At 37.4% G+C, this 19344-nt stretch overlaps 2 protein-coding genes, 1 long non-coding RNA gene and 1 pseudogene across 6 annotated transcripts; all 4 read left to right on the top strand.

Annotated features, from left to right (window-relative positions):
• The first annotated feature begins 2711 nt into the window (after positions 1-2711).
• On the top strand, positions 2712-3237 carry LOC133860634 (uncharacterized). Its single transcript, XR_009898895.1, has 3 exons — positions 2712-2837; positions 2907-2959; positions 3067-3237. It is a non-coding gene; the product is annotated as an uncharacterized LOC133860634 (long non-coding RNA).
• A 1111-nt stretch (positions 3238-4348) lies between these two features.
• On the top strand, positions 4349-10022 carry LOC133859174 (glucan endo-1,3-beta-D-glucosidase ARB_01444-like). Of its 4 annotated transcripts, none has more exons than XM_062294499.1 (3): positions 4486-5307; positions 7545-7608; positions 7730-10022. In XM_062294499.1, exon 3 carries the CDS (start codon positions 7774-7776, stop codon positions 9847-9849), a length of 2076 nt encoding a protein of 691 aa, XP_062150483.1. In that variant the 5' UTR covers positions 4486-5307; positions 7545-7608; positions 7730-7773; the 3' UTR covers positions 9850-10022. The 4 variants fall into 4 exon arrangements, 3 of the variants coding, with proteins under 3 accessions (XP_062150483.1, XP_062150484.1, XP_062150482.1); XM_062294500.1 differs by having other exon boundaries at positions 7527-7608; XR_009898715.1 differs by lacking the exons at positions 7545-7608; positions 7730-10022 and adding an exon at positions 6637-6804 and having other exon boundaries at positions 4349-5307.
• A 1176-nt stretch (positions 10023-11198) lies between these two features.
• Positions 11199-14273, top strand: LOC133859176 (uncharacterized; annotated as a pseudogene).
• A 71-nt stretch (positions 14274-14344) lies between these two features.
• On the top strand, positions 14345-19344 carry LOC133859175 (glucan endo-1,3-beta-D-glucosidase 1-like; the record flags this gene model as incomplete). Its single annotated transcript, XM_062294501.1, has 2 exons — positions 14345-16399; positions 19188-19344. Coding segments are annotated over 2 exons (2106 nt in total), but the record flags the coding sequence as incomplete, so codon positions are not given.

The raw sequence follows: 19344 nt of genomic DNA, 5'->3' as shown, positions 1-19344 counted from the left end.
TGGATATTAATTCTTCCTTAAGATGTGATAATTTTATCTTATCATAATTTGAAATCAGCCAATTTACTGTTGCAAACTGAAACATTTTCCTTGAAATTGAGATAAATCATTTGTTAGTCGATATTTTATTTTGTTTTATTTAACGATACGATGAAGATGATGATTAAGTTAAAATCTTCATTTATTACATAAGATTTGTTTTATATATATATATATATATATATATATGAACACGTTTTTGGAGAATTGGAGTTGTAGTAGATGTGCAGTGAGAATGCAGATTATTTAAAAGTCGATTGAAAGCTGGCTGTGACTCAGAAATAAACCAATTCGAATAAGTCAATTAAAAACACCAAAGTCCCCGCGTTCTCTCTCAGGATTACAAAAATAAAGAATTTCTGAAATTTGATTTGAATTTTTTTTTTTTTATATTTATAAAAAAAATATATATATATATTCCTTTTCTGAGATCTTATTCTCAGTTGTCGCACCCTCCAACCGCCATCATGTTTGAACGTGAGCATTTTGACTAAGCACCCAATAAACAAATCCAGCGCTAATTTGGTTGTAATTGGTGGTGGATCATGGGAGGGTTGTCTTTTTGCCATTTGTTTATAAAGGCTTCACCTCTTTAACCTTCACAAGAATCTTCAACGCGAAGCTTTGTGTTTTGTTGAGCGAATGATGGAACCACCCCCCTTTGCTTGTAGCCACAAGCTTCCCTCTAGCCTCTAGGCCTCCACCCTCCACCAAAAGTTAAACAAGTTTATGATAATGACCTTTGAGAAATGAAGGCAATTGGGGGATTTTTTTTTATTTTTTGTCTTCTTTTCTCTAGTATTATAATGGTTTCGAGTCTCCGACTGTATGGGCTCAATTGGTTTGGGTCGGTCCAAACGTTTAAAACACCAAGATGATGATGATTTAAGGCAAAAACATTGGATCGGACATACCATCAACCAAAAGAATAAGCAGGGACGGAACCAGAAAGTTTTATGGATTGGGGCCAAACGGAGAAAAGACGCCTAGAAAATAAAAGAAGCTACAAAAGCCAAACTGGCACCAATTACAAATGACTCGGTAGGATTTAGAAGAAGAAAAATTATATTTACATCAAATGGGGTGCCTCTGTTGTATAAATTTGCACAAACTGGCCCTTGATTACAAATCAATTAATTTCGTCAACTGGCCTCTTTAAGTTTTATTGGCAAGGGGCCATTGTAAGTGCTAGGAGCCAAAACAGTCCAACCATGTTGAAACCACCTTAGCAAAATAAATAAATAAATAAAAGTATAAACCAAGCCTTGCCCATGGCCCCATGCCAGCCCCCTTGCATCCGTCCCTAAGAACAAGAGATTTGAAATTCTATCGCTCTCTCAAGAGAGAGCAGTGATTGGCAGGGGACGTTTTACCGTCGCTTGCCCTCCCCTTTCAATTAAAAAACAATTTTTTTTTTTTTATATCAAAAAGTGACTTCTGATGTCATAGAAGTCACTTTTTGAAAAAAAAAAAAAATTGTTTTTTTATTTAAAAAGCCGGTTGGAGGACGGTAAGACTTCCCCCACCCATCATTTCCCCGCAAGAGAACACCACCCCATTGTGACGGATTTTAAATGAGTAACGCTATAAGTTTTTTTTTTTTTTTTGTTACTTTTGTGTTTTTTTTAAAAGTGATGTGACTTTTAAAATTACTATTGGGGCCTTAAACTTGTGATTGATCACTATTAAATTTTGATCAAATAATAATTTTAAAAGCCACAACATTTTTGAGAAAACACAAAAATGACACACGAAGAACTTTTAGAATTACTCAATTTTAAATAGCTTTTATTATTATTATTATTATTATTATTATTATTATTATTATTATCGAAGATTAGACATTCATTTTGTCTCTATTTCTTGGTTCTCCAGTATGTGGGATTCTTAAATTTTAAAATTTTGTTTAAAAAATTTTAACAATATAACCAAAAACTTATTAAAAAAAATATTAAAAATTTGATTGAAAATATTGAAAAAAGAAATTAAGAATGTTAAAAATATTGAAAAAAATTGATCTCCAATATTTTACCATTCTACCATAGTTACCGAGTAATTCTAGAAGTTATTCATGTTTCCTTCTTGTGTCCTTTAAAGAATGATGTGACTTTTAAAATCATCACTCAATCAAAATTCAATAATGATCAATCACAAGTTCAATGATAATTTTAAAAACCACATCATTCTTGAAAGAATACAAGAGTGGCAAAATAGTGACTTACAGTATTAACAATCCCATTACACTACAACCAAATTACCAAACCTTTCTTCACAACCAAAATTAAACAACAAAATTACTCAAATTTTACCAAATAAACCCCCATCGGCTCCTCCAAATTCGCCCCACTTGAAATTTCCTAAAATCAACCATCCATTGCATAACCTAAAATCTTAACCGAATTAAGAAAGAGAAGGAAAAAAAAAAAAAGAGGCTTAAACTTAAACCTTAACCAAAATTTCTTCTAAATTAAAAACACCCATTACACAACCCCAACAAATTTAGACTAAAACACCAATTATTCTGGAAGATGATCCTCTCCATTTACTTATAAAAGAAGGGTATAGTTGTCTTTTCACATTTTCATGAAATGTAAAAAGACAACCATGTCCCTACTTTATAACTAAATAAAAGAGAAATGGAGAGGATCCAAATTTCATTATTCTCCGCTTCCCCTCCATTCCTTCAACAACCAAAAATCTTAATCAAACTTCTTTAGACTAAGACACCCATTTGTATCCACTGGTCTACATTCCTTCAGCAACTATCACAACATAATCTTCTTTGAACAGTGTCCAAGGTTGGAAATAAAGTATTTTTTTGGGTCTTAGAATGACTTAAGTGGCAATAAGATCAGATTTTTTTGAAGGTAGGAGTTGATGAACATGAACAATTCAAACCATTCGAGAACTGTCCTAAACGGTAGCGTTCTAACTATTTTGTTGGCATAATACAAAAATTTGAGGTTTTTGAGTGCTAGGTTAGGATTTTTGGTTTAGATGCCCAATTAATGATATATTACCTTGCAGACATGGGGACTTGAGCTCTATGAAAGAGATTTTATTGAGAGCTTCGACATACAAGGTGAGTAGTTCTCACATTAACCTAAATGTTCAATTCTGTGAATAAACTTTCTTGTAAGGCATCCTCCTCCGAAGATCCGGCTTATGTGTTGCAGTTAAAATTACAACACATCTTTTATCGTGAGCTCTCTCTCTTTCTCTGTATTTTCCGTGTTGTCAATCTTCTTGATCTACATTTTATTCCTTTATAGATTTTTGAGAGATATAATTAAATGAGAAATGATTCATACACTCATTTCTCATAACAGCTTCACAAAAAGCTGACGTGACAGGTAATATTTTATTATTTTTTTGTTTTGTTTTGTTTTCTTTCTGTAAAAATATAATAAAATATTATCAGCTACGTCAGCTTGTTGTGGAGCTGTTGTGAGAAATGAGTGTAGGGATCATTTCTCTAATTAAATACATTTTTATAGATTTTTGTTTTCTTTTTCTTGAGGGGAGGGAGTGAGTAGGGACGGCGTTAGACATTTTAATAAGAAGAGGCCAAATAATATGGGATTTGATTCTTGTACAACACCAATACAACAACTGCACAACAACCCCTCACATGAAGGTGAGCCCCAGTATGTGGGACCAACCCTCATGTGAGGGATTGTTGTACAGTTGTTGTATTGGTGTTGTAAATCTAACATGATCCCTACACTCATTTCTCACAACAATTCCACAACAAACTGACGTGGCTGGTAATATTTTATTATTTTTTTGTTTTGTTTTCATTTCTTTTTGTAAAAAAATAATAAAATATTACCAACCACGTCAGCTTGTTGTGGGGCTGTTGTGAGAAATGATCAATGAGTGTAGGGATCATTTCTCTTTTTCAAATAATATATATATATAACTCAATTTTTATATTTTTATTATTCCTTTCAAATTAAAAATCAATTATAAGTAAAATTGAAAAGAAAGTTCTTTAGAAAAAAATAAATAAAGAAAACCGATGTCTAAAGATTTAGAAAAAGAAAAAAAAGCATGTTATCTTATTAATGCTATTAAAACAACATGTGCATCTCACATATTTAAAAAAATACGTGTCAATCTTATATGTATTTCTTAGGAAATTTCTATCCCTCTGATATACCATCCGTCCCACGTTCATTTCCATAACTTAAGCTTTTCACATATTCCCATGAGCCCTTCTACACATCCTCCACTCATCCTCCCTTCATCATCTTTTTATAATAAAAAAATTGATTTTTATTAAAGAAAAAAGGGTGATGAAGGGGGATGAGTGGAGGATGTTGTATTTCCCCATTCCCATAGGCGTTGTAAAAGCCAAATCGGCAAATCCATTCCCACTTTGACAGACCTTCCTTCACACATTCATTGATCTCTTTTGTAATTTCTTTTACAACATCGAAGGCTCGAAGCCATATCCATACCATCCCCATAACCTTCTAAACTTCCGGGTGTTTCTCAACTTCACTTCCAATCCAACCTTCTTCTTCTTCTCATATATTATCCACCATTCCCCCCATTCCTTCCACAAAACCATTAAGCCAAGTCAAGCCCCACCCCAACAGCCAACTCCCTAGCTCCCTTCTTTCATGCTCCTGAATTTGTGTCAATAATGCCTTCACAAAACATACTCATCTGTCTCTTCTCCCTCTATTTCCTCCTACTTTCCACCCACCAAACCCAAAGCAACAACCAATCCACCTCCACCTCCTAAAACTTTTGTCCACTCCATATTATTTAAACTTCGTCACAATCTTAATAAAACTCAAGCGAAAAGTCAGAAACTTAATAAAAAATGTCGCAAACCTCCACCACCCCCACCACCAGCTGAAACCCCAATCATGTCTTAGCACCCCCAAAAAAATTTAGCATTTTTATATGAGAATCCAAAGAAAATTGTTATAATATTAAGTATTAATATAAGAGATTAGGAGATTTTTTTTTGCACCAAACTTCTGCAGAATTTGAGCCACGAGTACGCGCACACCTTTCCCATTTTATTTTCTTCTTTTCTCTTTTCCCTCCCCTGCTCTCCTTCTCCTTCTCCTTGTCATTCTTTTTCTTCTTTTCAACCAAACACCGAGAGAACGAGAGAGAGAGAGAGCTGGAACCAGGGAGGACTTGGGGGACGACGGCGCAGGTGGGTCACGGCCGACGCCGGTGAAGGCACTGGGAGTCGGAAATCCGGCGTTTTCTCGGTATACCCAAACAAGGAGGAACTCATTTTGGGTAAGTAGGGCTTTTGATTTCCAATTTGTTTATCTTGTTTTGTGAAAATTCTCGGTAGAGAATCTGAATGGGTGTTGTGATTTTGTTAAAATTTCGTGGGTTTCCTTTCCTTGTTGGGCGGGTGACCATTTCGAAAATTATGGGTTTGCTTGTGTAGAAAATTTCCGAGAAAACCGATTTGAGTAGTTAGAACAAAATGAGTATTGTGTTTTGAGTTGATTTTGGGAGCTTTCCGGATGGGCATTGAATAATTTTCGGGGTCTGTTTTGTGTAAAAATTTTCTGTAAACTGAATGGATATTTAGAATCTTTTGAGTATTGTTGGATTTGTGGGGATTTTATTTTAGTGAAGGCGTTTTTCGGTGGAACAAAATGGGTATGGAAAAAATGGTGGAATTTTTTTTGTAATGACCGAATGGATTGTTGTTTATGAACTTGAGACTTAATTTTATGGATTTCGGTAGAAACACCAAGTGGGTATCAAATTTTTGGGTTTATTTGAGAAGAGAACCGAATGGGCATTAGGCTAGATTTCTGGATTTTCTTGTGATGCTGATTTGTTGGGTTAATCTTGTTTGTGAATTCTTGATACTGATTTGTTGGGTTGGTTTCTGAAATTCTGGGTTTGTTTTGGATGGCACAACCGAATGGGTGATTCTGGATTTTTTTAGCTAAAATTGATTGAGTATTCTCAGATTTTCTATTGATGATAGATGGTGAAATTCTGAATTAGTTCTCGGTAAAGAAACTGAATGGGTATTGAAATTTTGAAGAATTCTTGTTTGTGATCTGGATTGATTTTGTGAAATTCATGATTGTTTTTGTGTGAAGGTTTTGATGAAGTTCTATTTTGAAAAATTAAAAGGTTGGTTGTATAGTTTGGTTTGGATTATTAATCCCAGGAAACGAGGTCAGTAGATGATTTTGGTTTGATTTGGGTATAGTGTGGGGGATATTAGGTAGAAAACAAAATAGATATCGAAGATTTTGGATAATTAAATTTTGTTGGAAATTGTAGATTTCATTTGGTTAAATTGTGAATAAATTCTGGTTATTGTTGGATTTTGGGTGAGAAGAACGATCAAATGGGTATTACAATTTCTTTGAGAATATTGGTTGAATGATTAAATGGTATGTTTTTGGCCAAATTGAATTTATATCTAGGGAAATTTTAGTCGGATAGAAATAATGTATACTCATATATATGCAGTAAATTTGGATATAGATTTTGTATGTATGTATACTCATATATACATAGGATACCTTAGTTTAAGTTTTAGACTCGAAATTTCAGAACGCTCTGCTAAGTTTATCCTTGTGTTTTATTTAGGTAGAAGGTCGATTCCGACACTAATGGCAAATCCAGATAAGGGGACACAACACCGAAAAACTCCCAACAAGATTTTATTACAAGTCTTTTGAGAAAGTGTTGGGGAATTTTACGAAGCATTTACTTACGTGATTTTTAATTATTTCAATGTCAAGCTTTTATTAGTCATATGTTATTATTTAAGAATTTTGTGCATAAATTATAGTTATGATTAAGAGTATTTTAAAGTTATGGTTTATGCATAATTATAGTTATGAATAAGAGCATTTCAAAGTTATGATTATGAATAGAGCTTTCCAAAGTTTATGATTTACACATGAATACAGTTTTGAATGAAAAGAGCATCTAAGTTTAAAATCTGCACATGACTATAGTTATGAAAACGACTCTTACAGTTTTAAAGTATAGTGTACAGTTATAGCAGAGCCTACAGAATTACAGAAAAGTTCATGTGCAGTAATTGTTTAACCCCGAGGCACTACTATAGTTATGATCGGTACCATATAGGGTAGCATGGCAAGCATATCGAAGGATGGTGTGTGCTACCGGCTGGGGTTGGCCTTCACCTAGGGAAGTTCCCCAGCCCGATGGCTCTCCCTTGTGATGTTTAATAGTGGAGTGGAGTCAAAAAGGGGAAAAACTACAGTATAGTTTTAAAGGAAAAGAATCAAAAGAAGTTGGAACATTTATAAAATTATTGTACCATTATACATATTCCTCCTTAATTTATTCCTGCTTTAATTTTTCATTATATTATTTCACATAAACTGTCATTATGCATGACTAGAGATTATGGCATGAAGATTTTATAGCATGTTTTATTTTTCTCTGGTGTTGTGATTTCCTTAGTGAATTGTTAAACTCATCCATTTTCCCTAAAAACCTTTCAAATGGCCGGGTTCTTTTAGGTGGAAGGCAGAAAACCTCCCTAGAGAGATAAAGCATAGATCAGATCGATCAGGCAACACCTTGGTTGGTTCCATAGCATATTATGTACATAGTAGAATTATGTTAATCAATCCTTCTATTAGTGTTGTATCCTGGAAATACATATGAATAGATTGATTAATAATTTTATTTTTTTTATGTATAGCTTAAGTTCGTGTTCCCCTTGTATCTCAAAACGGGGGCGTGACAATGTCAAAACCACCACCACCACAAATCCAACTTCTCAGACCATTCCTCTTCCCCCGAATCCAGTCCACAGTCCTCCCTGATCCCTCCCTTTTCTTCTCCCCTGCACTCCTCTCCACCCCACTCCCCACAAACTCTTTCTTCCAAAACTTCACCCTAAAAAATGGTGACCAGCCTGAGTACATCCACCCCTACATCATTAAATCCTCCCTCTCATCTCTTTCCCTCTCCTACCCATCTCGCTTCTTCAACTCAGCTTTCATCTACCAGGTTTTCAACCCTGACCTCACCATCTATGCCTCAGAAAACTCCAACCTAGATGCTCAAAAAACGCACATTATCTCCTCCTCTAGTGATCTCAGTGTCACCCTGGACTTTCCCTCTTCCAACCTGAGGTTCTTCCTCGTCCGGGGAAGCCCGTTTCTGACTTGCTCCGTCTCCGACGACACTGCCATTTCGATATCAACCATCCACGCCATTCTCTCATTTTCATCAAACACTGCTCTCACCAAGTACACCGTCAAGCTCAACAATGACCAGACATGGCTCATATACACGTCCTCGCCGATCAGTCTCTCACAAAGCCTCTCTTTGATCACTTCGACTGGGTTTTCGGGCATAATTCGGATTGCAGCGTTGCCGGACTCCGATCCAAGACATGAGGCGATCCTCGACCGGTTTAGTTCTTGTTATCCGGTTTCCGGTGATGCTGTATTCACTAAGCCATTTTGCTTGGAATACAAATGGGAGAAGAAAGGGTGGGGGGATTTGCTCATGTTAGCTCACCCTCTTCATCTTCGGCTACTAGACGGTGATGATTCTAAAGTTACCGTCTTGGAGGATTTTAAGTATAAGAGTATTGATGGTGAGCTTGTTGGTGTTGTTGGAGATACGTGGGGATTGAAACCAGCCCCAGTGCCTGTAAATTGGCATTCAATTAGAGGTATAAAAGAAGAATCATATGCTGAGATTATCTCTGCACTTTTTGCGGATGTTGAGGCTTTGAATTCGACGGCAATAACAACCAATTCGTCTTATTTTTATGGGAAATTGATTGCAAGAGCGGCAAGGTTGGCATTGATAGCAGAGGAGGTGGATTTTTTTGAGGTGATTCCTAAAATAAGGAAGTTCCTGAAGGAAACAATTGAGCCATGGTTGGATGGAACCTTTAGTGGGAATGGTTTTATGTATGATGCTAAGTGGGGTGGAATTGTCACTAAGCAAGGGGCATTGGATTCTGGGGCTGATTTTGGTTTTGGTGTTTATAATGATCACCATTATCATTTGGGTTACTTTCTTTATGCGATTTCAGTGCTTGCCAAGATTGACCCGGTGTGGGGGAGAAAGTATAGGCCTCAAGCTTATTCACTTATGGCGGATTTTATGAACTTGGGCAGGAGATCAAATTCAAATTATACGCGTCTGAGGTGCTTTGACTTGTATAAATTGCATTCTTGGGCTGGAGGGCTAACAGAATTTGCTGATGGGCGGAATCAAGAGAGCACAAGCGAGGCAGTGAATGGTTATTATTCAGCAGCTTTGATGGGGTTGGCCTATGGAGACACACATCTTGTTGCCATTGGATCAATGCTTGCAGCATTGGAAATTCAGGCTGCTCAAACATGGTGGCATGTGAGGGAGAAAGATAATATGTATGAGGAAGTTTTCACTAGAGAGAACAAGGTGGTGGGTGTATTGTGGGCTAACAAGAGGGACAGTGGACTATGGTTTGCTCCACCTGAATGGAGAGAGTGTAGGCTTGGAATTCAGGTGCTTCCCATATTGCCAATCACTGAGGTCTTGTTCTCTGATGTTGTTTTCGTGAGGGACCTTGTGAAGTGGATCTTACCTGCTTTGCAAAGAGAGGGAGTTGGAGAAGGATGGAAGGGATTTGTCTATGCCTTGGAAGGGATTTATGACAAAGAAGGTGCTTTGGGGAAGACCAGGAACTTGAGTGGTTTTGATGATGGGAACTCTCTCACTAATCTCTTATGGTGGATTCACAGCAGAGGTGATGAAGAGGTAGAGGTATGCGAGGGAGGAGGAAAGCACGGTTGGTTTGTTCATTATTGTCACTGAATTTGTTTGAATGCATTATTTAACTGAATCTTGAATGTGATTACACTCACAATTACTTGTGCTGGATAAACTTGCATAATAGAAAATACATTGTATTCTGTTTTCTGGATTCATGCTTGTATGGCTGTATGTTTATATTATATTTTTGTTGAATGTAATACCACAACTCTGCATTTCTGTCCTTTTATGCACATATACATGCGTGTATGTGTATAGTTTATCCATGTATGTATACTAATACAGAGATACAAACAATGCAGTGGGTGTCTTCAATAAATTAGCATGATTGCTTCTTTAGTTCGAATAATTGGATTTGAGGCACATCATTTTAAGTAATGGGTATTGTTAGCGGCATTATTGTTGCTTGGAATGGCAGACAGAGGAGAAAAGGGGCTTGACAAGAAAGCTCTAGTGGTCAATGGCCATGCCTTTCTATGTAATTCGTAAACCATTGGTGTTAATCAAACCAAGGAGGAGAATTATTAATAATAGTTACCACCTTCATCTTTCGACCTTCGCTCTAGGCAGGAGCGGATGCAGGATTTGAGATGAGAGGGGACGAAAATGAAAAAATAAAGATCTGTAAGGGCAAAAAATTAATTTTTGGGGTTGAATTCATAAAAAAACATAAAATTTAGGAGAATTTTTAAAAAATTGTGGGGGAACTTTTATCTCCCAAGCACGGGCAGCTGCCCTCTAAGAACACCATTTTTTTTTTTTAAAAAAAAAAAAAAAAAACCAATAGCTGAGGGAACATTCAAAACTTGTTGGAAATCTCACTTAGGATGAAATTCTACATCGAGTAATAACTACAAAAGTGAATGGTTAATATCACATTGTTGGATCTAAATCTGAAAACAAAAACTTTTCAAAGGCTTATTGGTTTTTTTTTTCCTAATCAAATAAGGGTTATATTACATGGGATCTAAAATCGAAACCGGCGAACTCATTTCGATCTCTCAAACAAAAGACTCAACACAGTACAAAAAAAAAGACAAACTAATAATAAAAAATGGGTCAAAAAATGATTCGGTGCTCTATATCTTAACAAAAAAAGAAAAAAAGAAAAAAAAAAGGGTAGGCTCCATAAGCTTTTTATGTGTTTGTTACCACAACAAATGGTATTAGAATCATAGTCTGATAACAATTATTAAATGCGATGGTGATATGATGGTTATATGCCATCAAATCTTGATACGCGCACACACACAATAACAGAGGGTTTTTTATGAGTAATTCTACATGTCATATAAATGTCCATCAAGTGTCCATCAAATAATGAGGTGACTTTTAAAATCATCATTTGATCAAATTCACTATTTGATCAATCACATATCCAATGATGATTTTAAAAGTCACCTCATTAATTGATGGATACTTGATAGACATTTATATGACATGTAGAATTACTCGGTTTTCTATCGCATGCATTGAAGACTTTCCCTCCATGTGGGTCTTCACATTGGAAGCCCAATCTTTTTCCAACCAAAGCCTTGGGATTTAGTAGGCAAAGAAACCAAGGCCAAACAACCCGGAACCGCTCCGAACCGGCCTCTCTCCGAACTCCATCACAGCCATTCTGAGAGTCACAGAGAGAGAGAGAGAGAGAGAGAGTCAGAGAGAGAGATGGCTGATTTGCTAGCATGGGCAGCGGACGTAGTGGGAGCGGGTGGGGCACAAAGCAACGGAGAAGACGACCCCAATTCGATCCCAATAGTATTCGCCGCAGAGCAGCAAAAGTACGTGCAAGAACTGGACCAGAAAGCGGCTTCTCTGAGCCGTGCGATCCAGAATCTACGGCTGAGATTGCTTCCAACGCCCACTCCCTCGCTTCCAACGCCGCTTTCGCCCTCCAACTCAACTCTCACTCGGCCACACGCGAGCAGGTTTGCTTCCAACTTCTTTGGGATTTTCTCATCTGGGTCTTTGAGCTTGGTTTCCATTTTTATGTCAAAGGCTATTTTGGTGCATTTTTGTTTGAATTCTGGGATTTTTCATTTGGGTCTTTGGATTTTGTTTTTATTTCAGGAGTATGATTATGTGGGTCTTCGAATTTTGATTGTAATTCTTGTGGACGAGTGTATGTGAACTGTTTATCTTTAGTCGAAGCAATTGATTTTTTGGTCTCTGTGTACTTGAAATGAAAACAAATTTTTGTTGTTTGCTAATGGTAGAAGGAGATAGTGGCTTAATATGCGATGTAAGAAATTTGCACGAGAAACGAAAAAGATCTTACATGCAGTAACTGCTTTAGATGAATTTCGGTCCAGAGGCGGATCAAATTGGATGTCAATTGATGATGTTTTCATTTTCCAAATTAATAGTCGGAACCATATATGATATGCAGGCCCAACTGAGAGAGGTGACTCTGCAGGGAGAAAATGCTGCGTATGAAAAGGCTATATTCAATTGTGAGAATAAAATAAAGGAGAAAATGCAGGAGGCAGTCCTCCTTCAGAGGAAATTAGAGGTGAGTTATAAGATTCTAAACTTATTTCTAATGTTGCTCTAGTTCATATTTGTATTATTGTCTTATGAACACATCCCATTGTGCTTATAATTATCTTTTAGGAGTTTCTCATGCAAGTGATCATATATCAGCATTTTATTATCAAAAGAAATCTGTTGCGGTGAATTTTATTATCCATGATACTTTGTTCGACTATGCTTACAAGCTGATATTTTAAGTTATGTAGAATCCAGACTATGTGCCCTGATTATTTTCCCAAAGTTAAAGGTATCATTTAAAGTGTGTATATCTACATTGATTGATGCTTACAGGAATTGGATGAGACTGCGAAGAATCTTAGAGCATAGCTGGAAAGTAGAGAAGCTGCTTTGGTTGCCAGCCAATCTGGCAGACTCAGTGATTCAATTGTTAAACTCTACTATACTGGAGAAGTTAGAACACAAGAAAAAAGAATTGGTCCATTGCATCCTTAATTTCCTTTTAGTTTTTTCTTTTCTAATTTTTATTTGTAAAAATTGAATTTTTATTATTTTCACTTATATATTGTTCAATCCTCTCAGAGTTCAACAGAAGGGGCAGTTCAAGATTTGGAGAAAAGATGGGCTCAAGTTCAGGATAAGGCGTTAAAACAGCCTACCCCAGGTATCTTACATTGGCAATTTATTTTAGTATTGTGTTCATCTTCCTATAATGCCTAGACTTCTAATTTGTGATAGATTAGCAATGAGGTACGGTTCTGACTTGGATTGTATTATGATCCTTCTGCAATATCTCCTTGTTTAATTCGTTACGAATTTCTTGGGTTGATTGTAGAAAATGTTATCTTGAGATTGAAGCTAGATCCTTTATTGGATGTGGAGCAGTGTCAAATGAAAAAAATAGTAAGGGTAAATTGGAAGACGTAATAAATCTGAAGACACTGAATAGTTTCTTGTTAGTGTCCCCAATTTCTGTGCATTAATTTTAATTATTTATGTTTTCATTTTGGTCTTGGTTAAAGTTGAAATTGGGCTTTCTATTTTTTCTCATCTGCAAACTCTATCTGATTGAAGTCAGTTCATGGACCTTACCACAAGTACATTGGCTTAAAATGACTAGGCACATTTGGAAAATCTTGGTTGTAAATTGTGAACATGTGCAGCTTGGGAGATCTAATTCTAGAAAGGTAGTCAATGATGTCAATTCTGAGTATTTGAGGTATGGTTGTAAACTTTTAGATGGAAGAATTCAAAGGGAAGCATATTTATGATTGATGGGCTTGTGGACCTAAGAATTTTGGACATGCAGTAATCTCCTGCATGCAGCAACCTACAGGGGCATACCTAGTAATAATGTTTTTTTTTTCAATTTATTTGCCTTTTACGCCTTTTATAGTGCTATAAAAACTATGCAAGTAGACTTTTTGCTTAGTTTTCATGAGATTTAATAGTTGAAAATTCATGTATTTGTCCTATCAAGAGTATAACACACTTTCAAGGTAGCAGCTTATAGATGCATTTTGACTTTAAGCAAATATCTATTGTGCAGCTCAGAGAGAGAAGATATTGGATAAACAGCTTCACAGCCTAATTGAGCAACTAGCAAAACAGGTTAGGTTTATGCTTCTTATTATACTTTACAGTTACTTGAGGCTGTATCTATATTACTGAGGAGAGAGTTCATTCAATATTATCTGTTTTGCTTATAGGCACAAGCAGAAAGCCTGTTTAGTGACATTCATATAAAAGAAATGGAGCTGGAAAGATTGAACGGATTGTGGAGGAGGGTTGAAAGCATCAACCTAGAGCCAGGAATCGGTTTGGAAGAAGCACATCCGAGAGAGGATCTGCTTCTTCTGAATATATTGTTGATGTTCATCTCAAACCTCCTTATTACTCTGGTGGCCGATCTGAAAATCAGCAGAAATTTATGCTACTCATATAATACTATACTATTTTTTGGTATCTTAGACAAAGAGTACGGAGGATGAAACACACTCCCACACAGATTAAAGACAAAAGGACTGAATGGCAGATACAGCTGTGAAGTAGTATTAGTTCAACAGTTCATGGCCTTCGATCTATTTATATATTCAGCTTCCTCCAACCTCTCAGACCATTCCTCTTCCCCCGAATCCAGTCCACAGTCCTCCCTGATCCCTCCCTTTTCTTCTCCCCTGCACTCCTCTCCACCCCACTCCCCACAAACTCTTTCTTCCAAAACTTCACCCTAAAAAATGGTGACCAGCCTGAGTACATCCACCCCTACCTCATTAAATCCTCCCTCTCCTCTCTTTCCCTCTCCTACCCATCTCGCTTCTTCAACTCAGCTTTCATCTACCAGGTTTTCAACCTTGACCTCACCATCTACGCCTCAGAAAACTCCCACCCAGATGCTCAAAAAACGCACATTATCTCCTCCTCCAGTGATCTCAGTGTCACTCTGGACTTTCCCTCTTCCAACTTGATGTTCTTCCTCGTTCGGGGAAGCCCGTTTCTGACTTGTTCCGTCACCGGCGGCACCGCCATTTCGATATCAACCATCCACGCCATTCTCTCATTTTCATCAAACACTGCTCTCACCAAGTACACCGTCAAGCTCAACAACGACCAGACATGGCTCATATACACGTCCTCGCCGATCAGTCTCTCACAAAGCCTCTCTTTGATCACTTCGAATAGTTTTTCGGGCATAATTCGAATTGCAGCATTGCCGGACTCCGATCCAAGACATGAGGCAATCCTCGACCGGTTCAGTTCCTGTTACCCGGTTTCCGGTGATGCTGTATTCACTAAGCCATTTTTCTTGGAATACAAATGGGAGAAGAAAGGGTGGGGGGATTTGCTCATGTTAGCTCACCCTCTTCATCTTCGGCTACTAGACGGTGATGATTCTAAAGTTACCGTCTTGGAGGATTTTAAGTATAAGAGTATTGACGGTGAGCTTGTTGGTGTTGTCGGAGATTCGTGGGGATTGAAACCAGCCCCAGTGCCTGTAAATTGGCATTCAATCAGAGGTATAAAAGAAGAATCATATGCTGAGATTATCTCTGCGCTTTCTGCGGATGTTGAGGCTTTGAATTCAACGAAGATAACAACCAATTCGTCTTATTTTTATGGGAAATTGATTGCAAGAGCGGCAAGGTTGGCATTGATAGCAGAGGAGGTGGATTTTTTTGAGGTGATTCCTAAGATAAGGAAGTTCCTGAAGGACACAATTGAGCCATGGTTGGATGGAACCTTTAGTGGGAATGGATTTATGTATGATGCTAAGTGGGGTGGAATTGTCACTAAGCAAGGGGCATTGGATTCTGGGGCTGATTTTGGTTTTGGTGTTTATAATAATCACCATTATCATTTGGGTTACTTTCTTTATGCAATTTCAGTGCTTGCCAAGATTGACCCGGTGTGGGGGAGAAAGTATAGGCCTCAAGCTTATTCACTTATGGCCGATTTTATGAACTTGGGTAGGAGATCAAATTCAAATTATACGCGTCTGAGGTGCTTTGACTTGTATAAATTACATTCTTGGGCTGGAGGGCTAACAGAATTTGCTGATGGGCGTAATCAAGAGAGCACAAGCGAGGCGGTGAATGCTTATTATTCAGCAGCTTTGATGGGGTTGGCCTATGGAGACACACATCTTGTTGCCATTGGATCAATGCTAGCAGCATTGGAAATTCAGGCTGCTCAAACATGGTGGCATGTGAGGGAGAAAGATACTATGTATGAGGAAGTTTTCACTAGAGAGAACAAGGTGGTGGGTGTATTGTGGGCTAACAAGAGGGATAGTGGACTATGGTTTGCTCCACCTGAATGGAGAGAGTGTAGGCTTGGAATTCAGGTGCTTCCCATATTGCCAATCACTGAGGTCTTGTTCTGTAATATTGTTTTCGTGAGGGACCTTGTGAAGTGGACCTTTCCTGCTTTGCAAAGAGGGGGAGTTGGAGAAGGATGGAAGGGATTTGTCTATGCCTTGGAAGGGGTTTATGACAAAGAAGGTGCTTTGGAGAAGACCAGGAACTTGAATGGTTTTGATGATGGGAACTCTCTCACTAATCTCTTATGGTGGATTCACAGCAGAGCTGATGAAGAGGTAGAGGTATGCGAGGGAGGAGGAAAGCACGGTTGGTTTGTTCATTATTGTCACTGAATTTGTTTGTCTTCTTACTGGGTTTAGTTTAATAAGACGTGATATGATTGAACTTTTTTATGCAAACATCATAATGAAAGGAATTATAAACATATTCTTGCTAGTGTGTGCCTCACTCTTGCATTTCAACTGATGCTACTGTTGAGCTTTCTAAGAATAGATCATTCAAGTTTAGTAATAGAACAGCTATAGACCATGTCATTTAGTGATAGTCATTTTTATATATAGTGTATGCTTTTGTACTTTCACACTGAGAAACTTGCTTATGAGATGAATTCCTCATGAACCTTGGGTTTAATAGTAATGTAACTTTTAGGGATGATTGCTCCATTGGTACATGTGGTTGACTTAAATTACAAATCACTCCTTGTAGTATCAACATGAATTCAGAGATCCACGTGGTTGGCTTAATTTACAAATCGATCTCTGGAGTCAGATTTCGTTTAATTTTTTAACAGATTCCGTTAAACGCCACATAAGCGCCACATCAACACTAATAAGATGACGACACGTGTCCGTCTTAATAAAAAATATAAATATATTAAAAAAAAAAAACTTATTTTTTAAAAAATAATAATAATTTAAAAAAAAAAGAAAAAAAAAAAAAGAAAAAAAAAAGCAAAGGGCCACCCCCAATTTTCCGGAGGGAATTGATGAGAACAGTACTTTATAAGGTTGAGGATCTGGAGCCTGTGAAGAGAGAGAGAGAGAGAGAGAGAGAGAGGTTTGTAATTAAGTGAAGCGATCAATTTTACAATGCTTTAGTGGAGATATGGAGTCAGTCTTCATATAATAACTCTTTTTTGTTGTACAGATTGAAAATATTTATTGACTTCTTATTTAAACCAAGTGTGTGTTTGTGTGCAAACAGATATCTTAAATGCAGAATTTAAATGAGACAAGATATTTGTTATGAAGTAAAAACTCTGTGAAGAGAAAAATTATTCCGGGACAGCCAAACCCAGGAAATCTACTATCCAAAAACAAAGCTAGGTACAAGACACTAGTACTCACATAACCCTATGCAGTAGTTATACATTTAACTCTGACATGTAACCCAACAAGAAAGTTTTCCAACCAGATCTTCCACCTGAAAGGGTTTTTGATGGATTCCTTTACCTTAGGGCCAACCCCTAAGATAGATTTCACATGATCAAATCACACACTGGCAAAAGCTAGAGACCTAGCAGATCTTCAATATTTCCCTAAACACCCTCTCTAAGCTATAAGGAATTCTCTATCGAATTCTGTGTAAAATACAAGCATAGAGCCCTCTATTTATAGGCTTAAAGAAACTATAAATCTGCTCAAAATCGGACTCTGACTGCGGACCGTCCGGACGGAAGTTAGTCTCGTTCGGACGGGCTTCTGCAATATCCTTCAGAAACAACGCGATTCTTATCCTTATCAGGTTCACGTCCGGACGGTTCTGGGTGCCCGTCCGGACGTTTCTCTTGACCGTCCAGATAATCAAGTTGTATCATTTTTCATTAGCTTTCCAACGACACCAATTTCGTCTCAATTCGATACTCGAGCAGAGAGTTATGATAATAACACCCGAGACATGTGCAGAAAGCTTCCTGGAAACCTGAAAAGCGTCCGGACGGTGTTGCCCTTCCGTCCGGACCGTTGCTGTTTCCCGATCCGTGTCTGAACATGAAATCCAATTACTTGTCGAACACTAAATGGCGTCCGGACGGTATTACCACGTCGTCCGGACGGATGCATTTGAACACTGGATTCTACTCGAACTCTTAATAACGTCCGGATGATTTGCCATTACGTTCGGAAGGATGCAATCTTGAACAGTTTGAAGTTTCTAGACACTGATGGGCGTCCGGAAGGAAAGTTCTCGTTGTCTGGACGGATGTTGCTAACTGAAGAGCGTCCGGACGGGATCACACATCGTTCGGACGGTTGCTTGAGATTCGACTTCTCTGAGTTGGAATCTATACAGAATCTTCATTGAACACTGAAATAGCCTTCATGAAGCTTGTGACACTTGCAACTTGTCATAATACGGCTCTTTCCACATTAGAGAAATAAACTTTGAATATTTGAAGACTCTGAAATATATGACATCCTTGTGAAAGTAGCAACATTAAATAATGGTGATTTTGTCAACAGAATGCAGCCAATAAAAAACTAACACAGATAACATTTGAAGAGCTCTGAAAGGTCCCTTGGAAGGAATTCTAAGTGGATTTGGTTTTGATTTTCGTAGCTGATTCTGAAGATTGAGTTCGTTTCATCGAAGATAACACAGTGGAGGTCGAGAATTTCGAGTTTTTAGGTTTGCAATTCGAAGCAAGTTTGTGTTCAATTTATGTTTTACAGGTACATTTCTGTGAGATTTGAACAGTTTTTAATAGGAATCCGAAACCTTTCAATGAAAATATACGGATAATTACCGGTCCGAGATTGGATTGTTAAATGGAATTTGAAGGGTTAGGCTCTAAAATGTCATCATTTTGTTGAATATCGGTCATTAATTTGCGTTCTGGGTAGTTTGAAGACTGAAAGAGAGGAAAACTCTTTTTGTAAATTCCCTGTGATGATTGTGGCAGAATTTGAGTAATACAGGTGAGAAATCATTATCTAAATTGAAAATCAAGTATCGGTTTTCAAATTGAGCTTACGAATTTGATGTTGGTTCTTGGGTGCTTTTATATGGGCAAATCGGTTTTGAATCCCTATAACCAAACCCTACTTTTCTTTGTTTCTTTGTATTCTGCAGGCATCGAAGCTCTCGGAAAGTGATTTCAATTCGCAGACTTTCATTTTTTGAAACAGAGTTGAAATTCTCAGGTAATGCATTCATTTCCAGATCGAAGGCCACCCCAATTTGCTGTGGTGAACCGGCAACCACTTCTTTTTTTTTTTTTTTTTTTTTT

This window comes from Alnus glutinosa, chromosome 2 (genome assembly GCF_958979055.1).
Source record: "Alnus glutinosa chromosome 2, dhAlnGlut1.1, whole genome shotgun sequence".
NCBI lineage: Eukaryota > Viridiplantae > Streptophyta > Magnoliopsida > Fagales > Betulaceae > Alnus > Alnus glutinosa.
Note: the sequence above shows the minus strand (reverse complement) of the source record. Positions and strands in the feature narration are given on the sequence as shown.

Excerpts from the sequence above, each read along its gene's own strand:
- LOC133859174 (XM_062294498.1), top strand. The coding sequence starts at position 7,774 with ATGTCAAAACCACCACCACCACAAATCCAACTTCTCAGACCATTCCTC.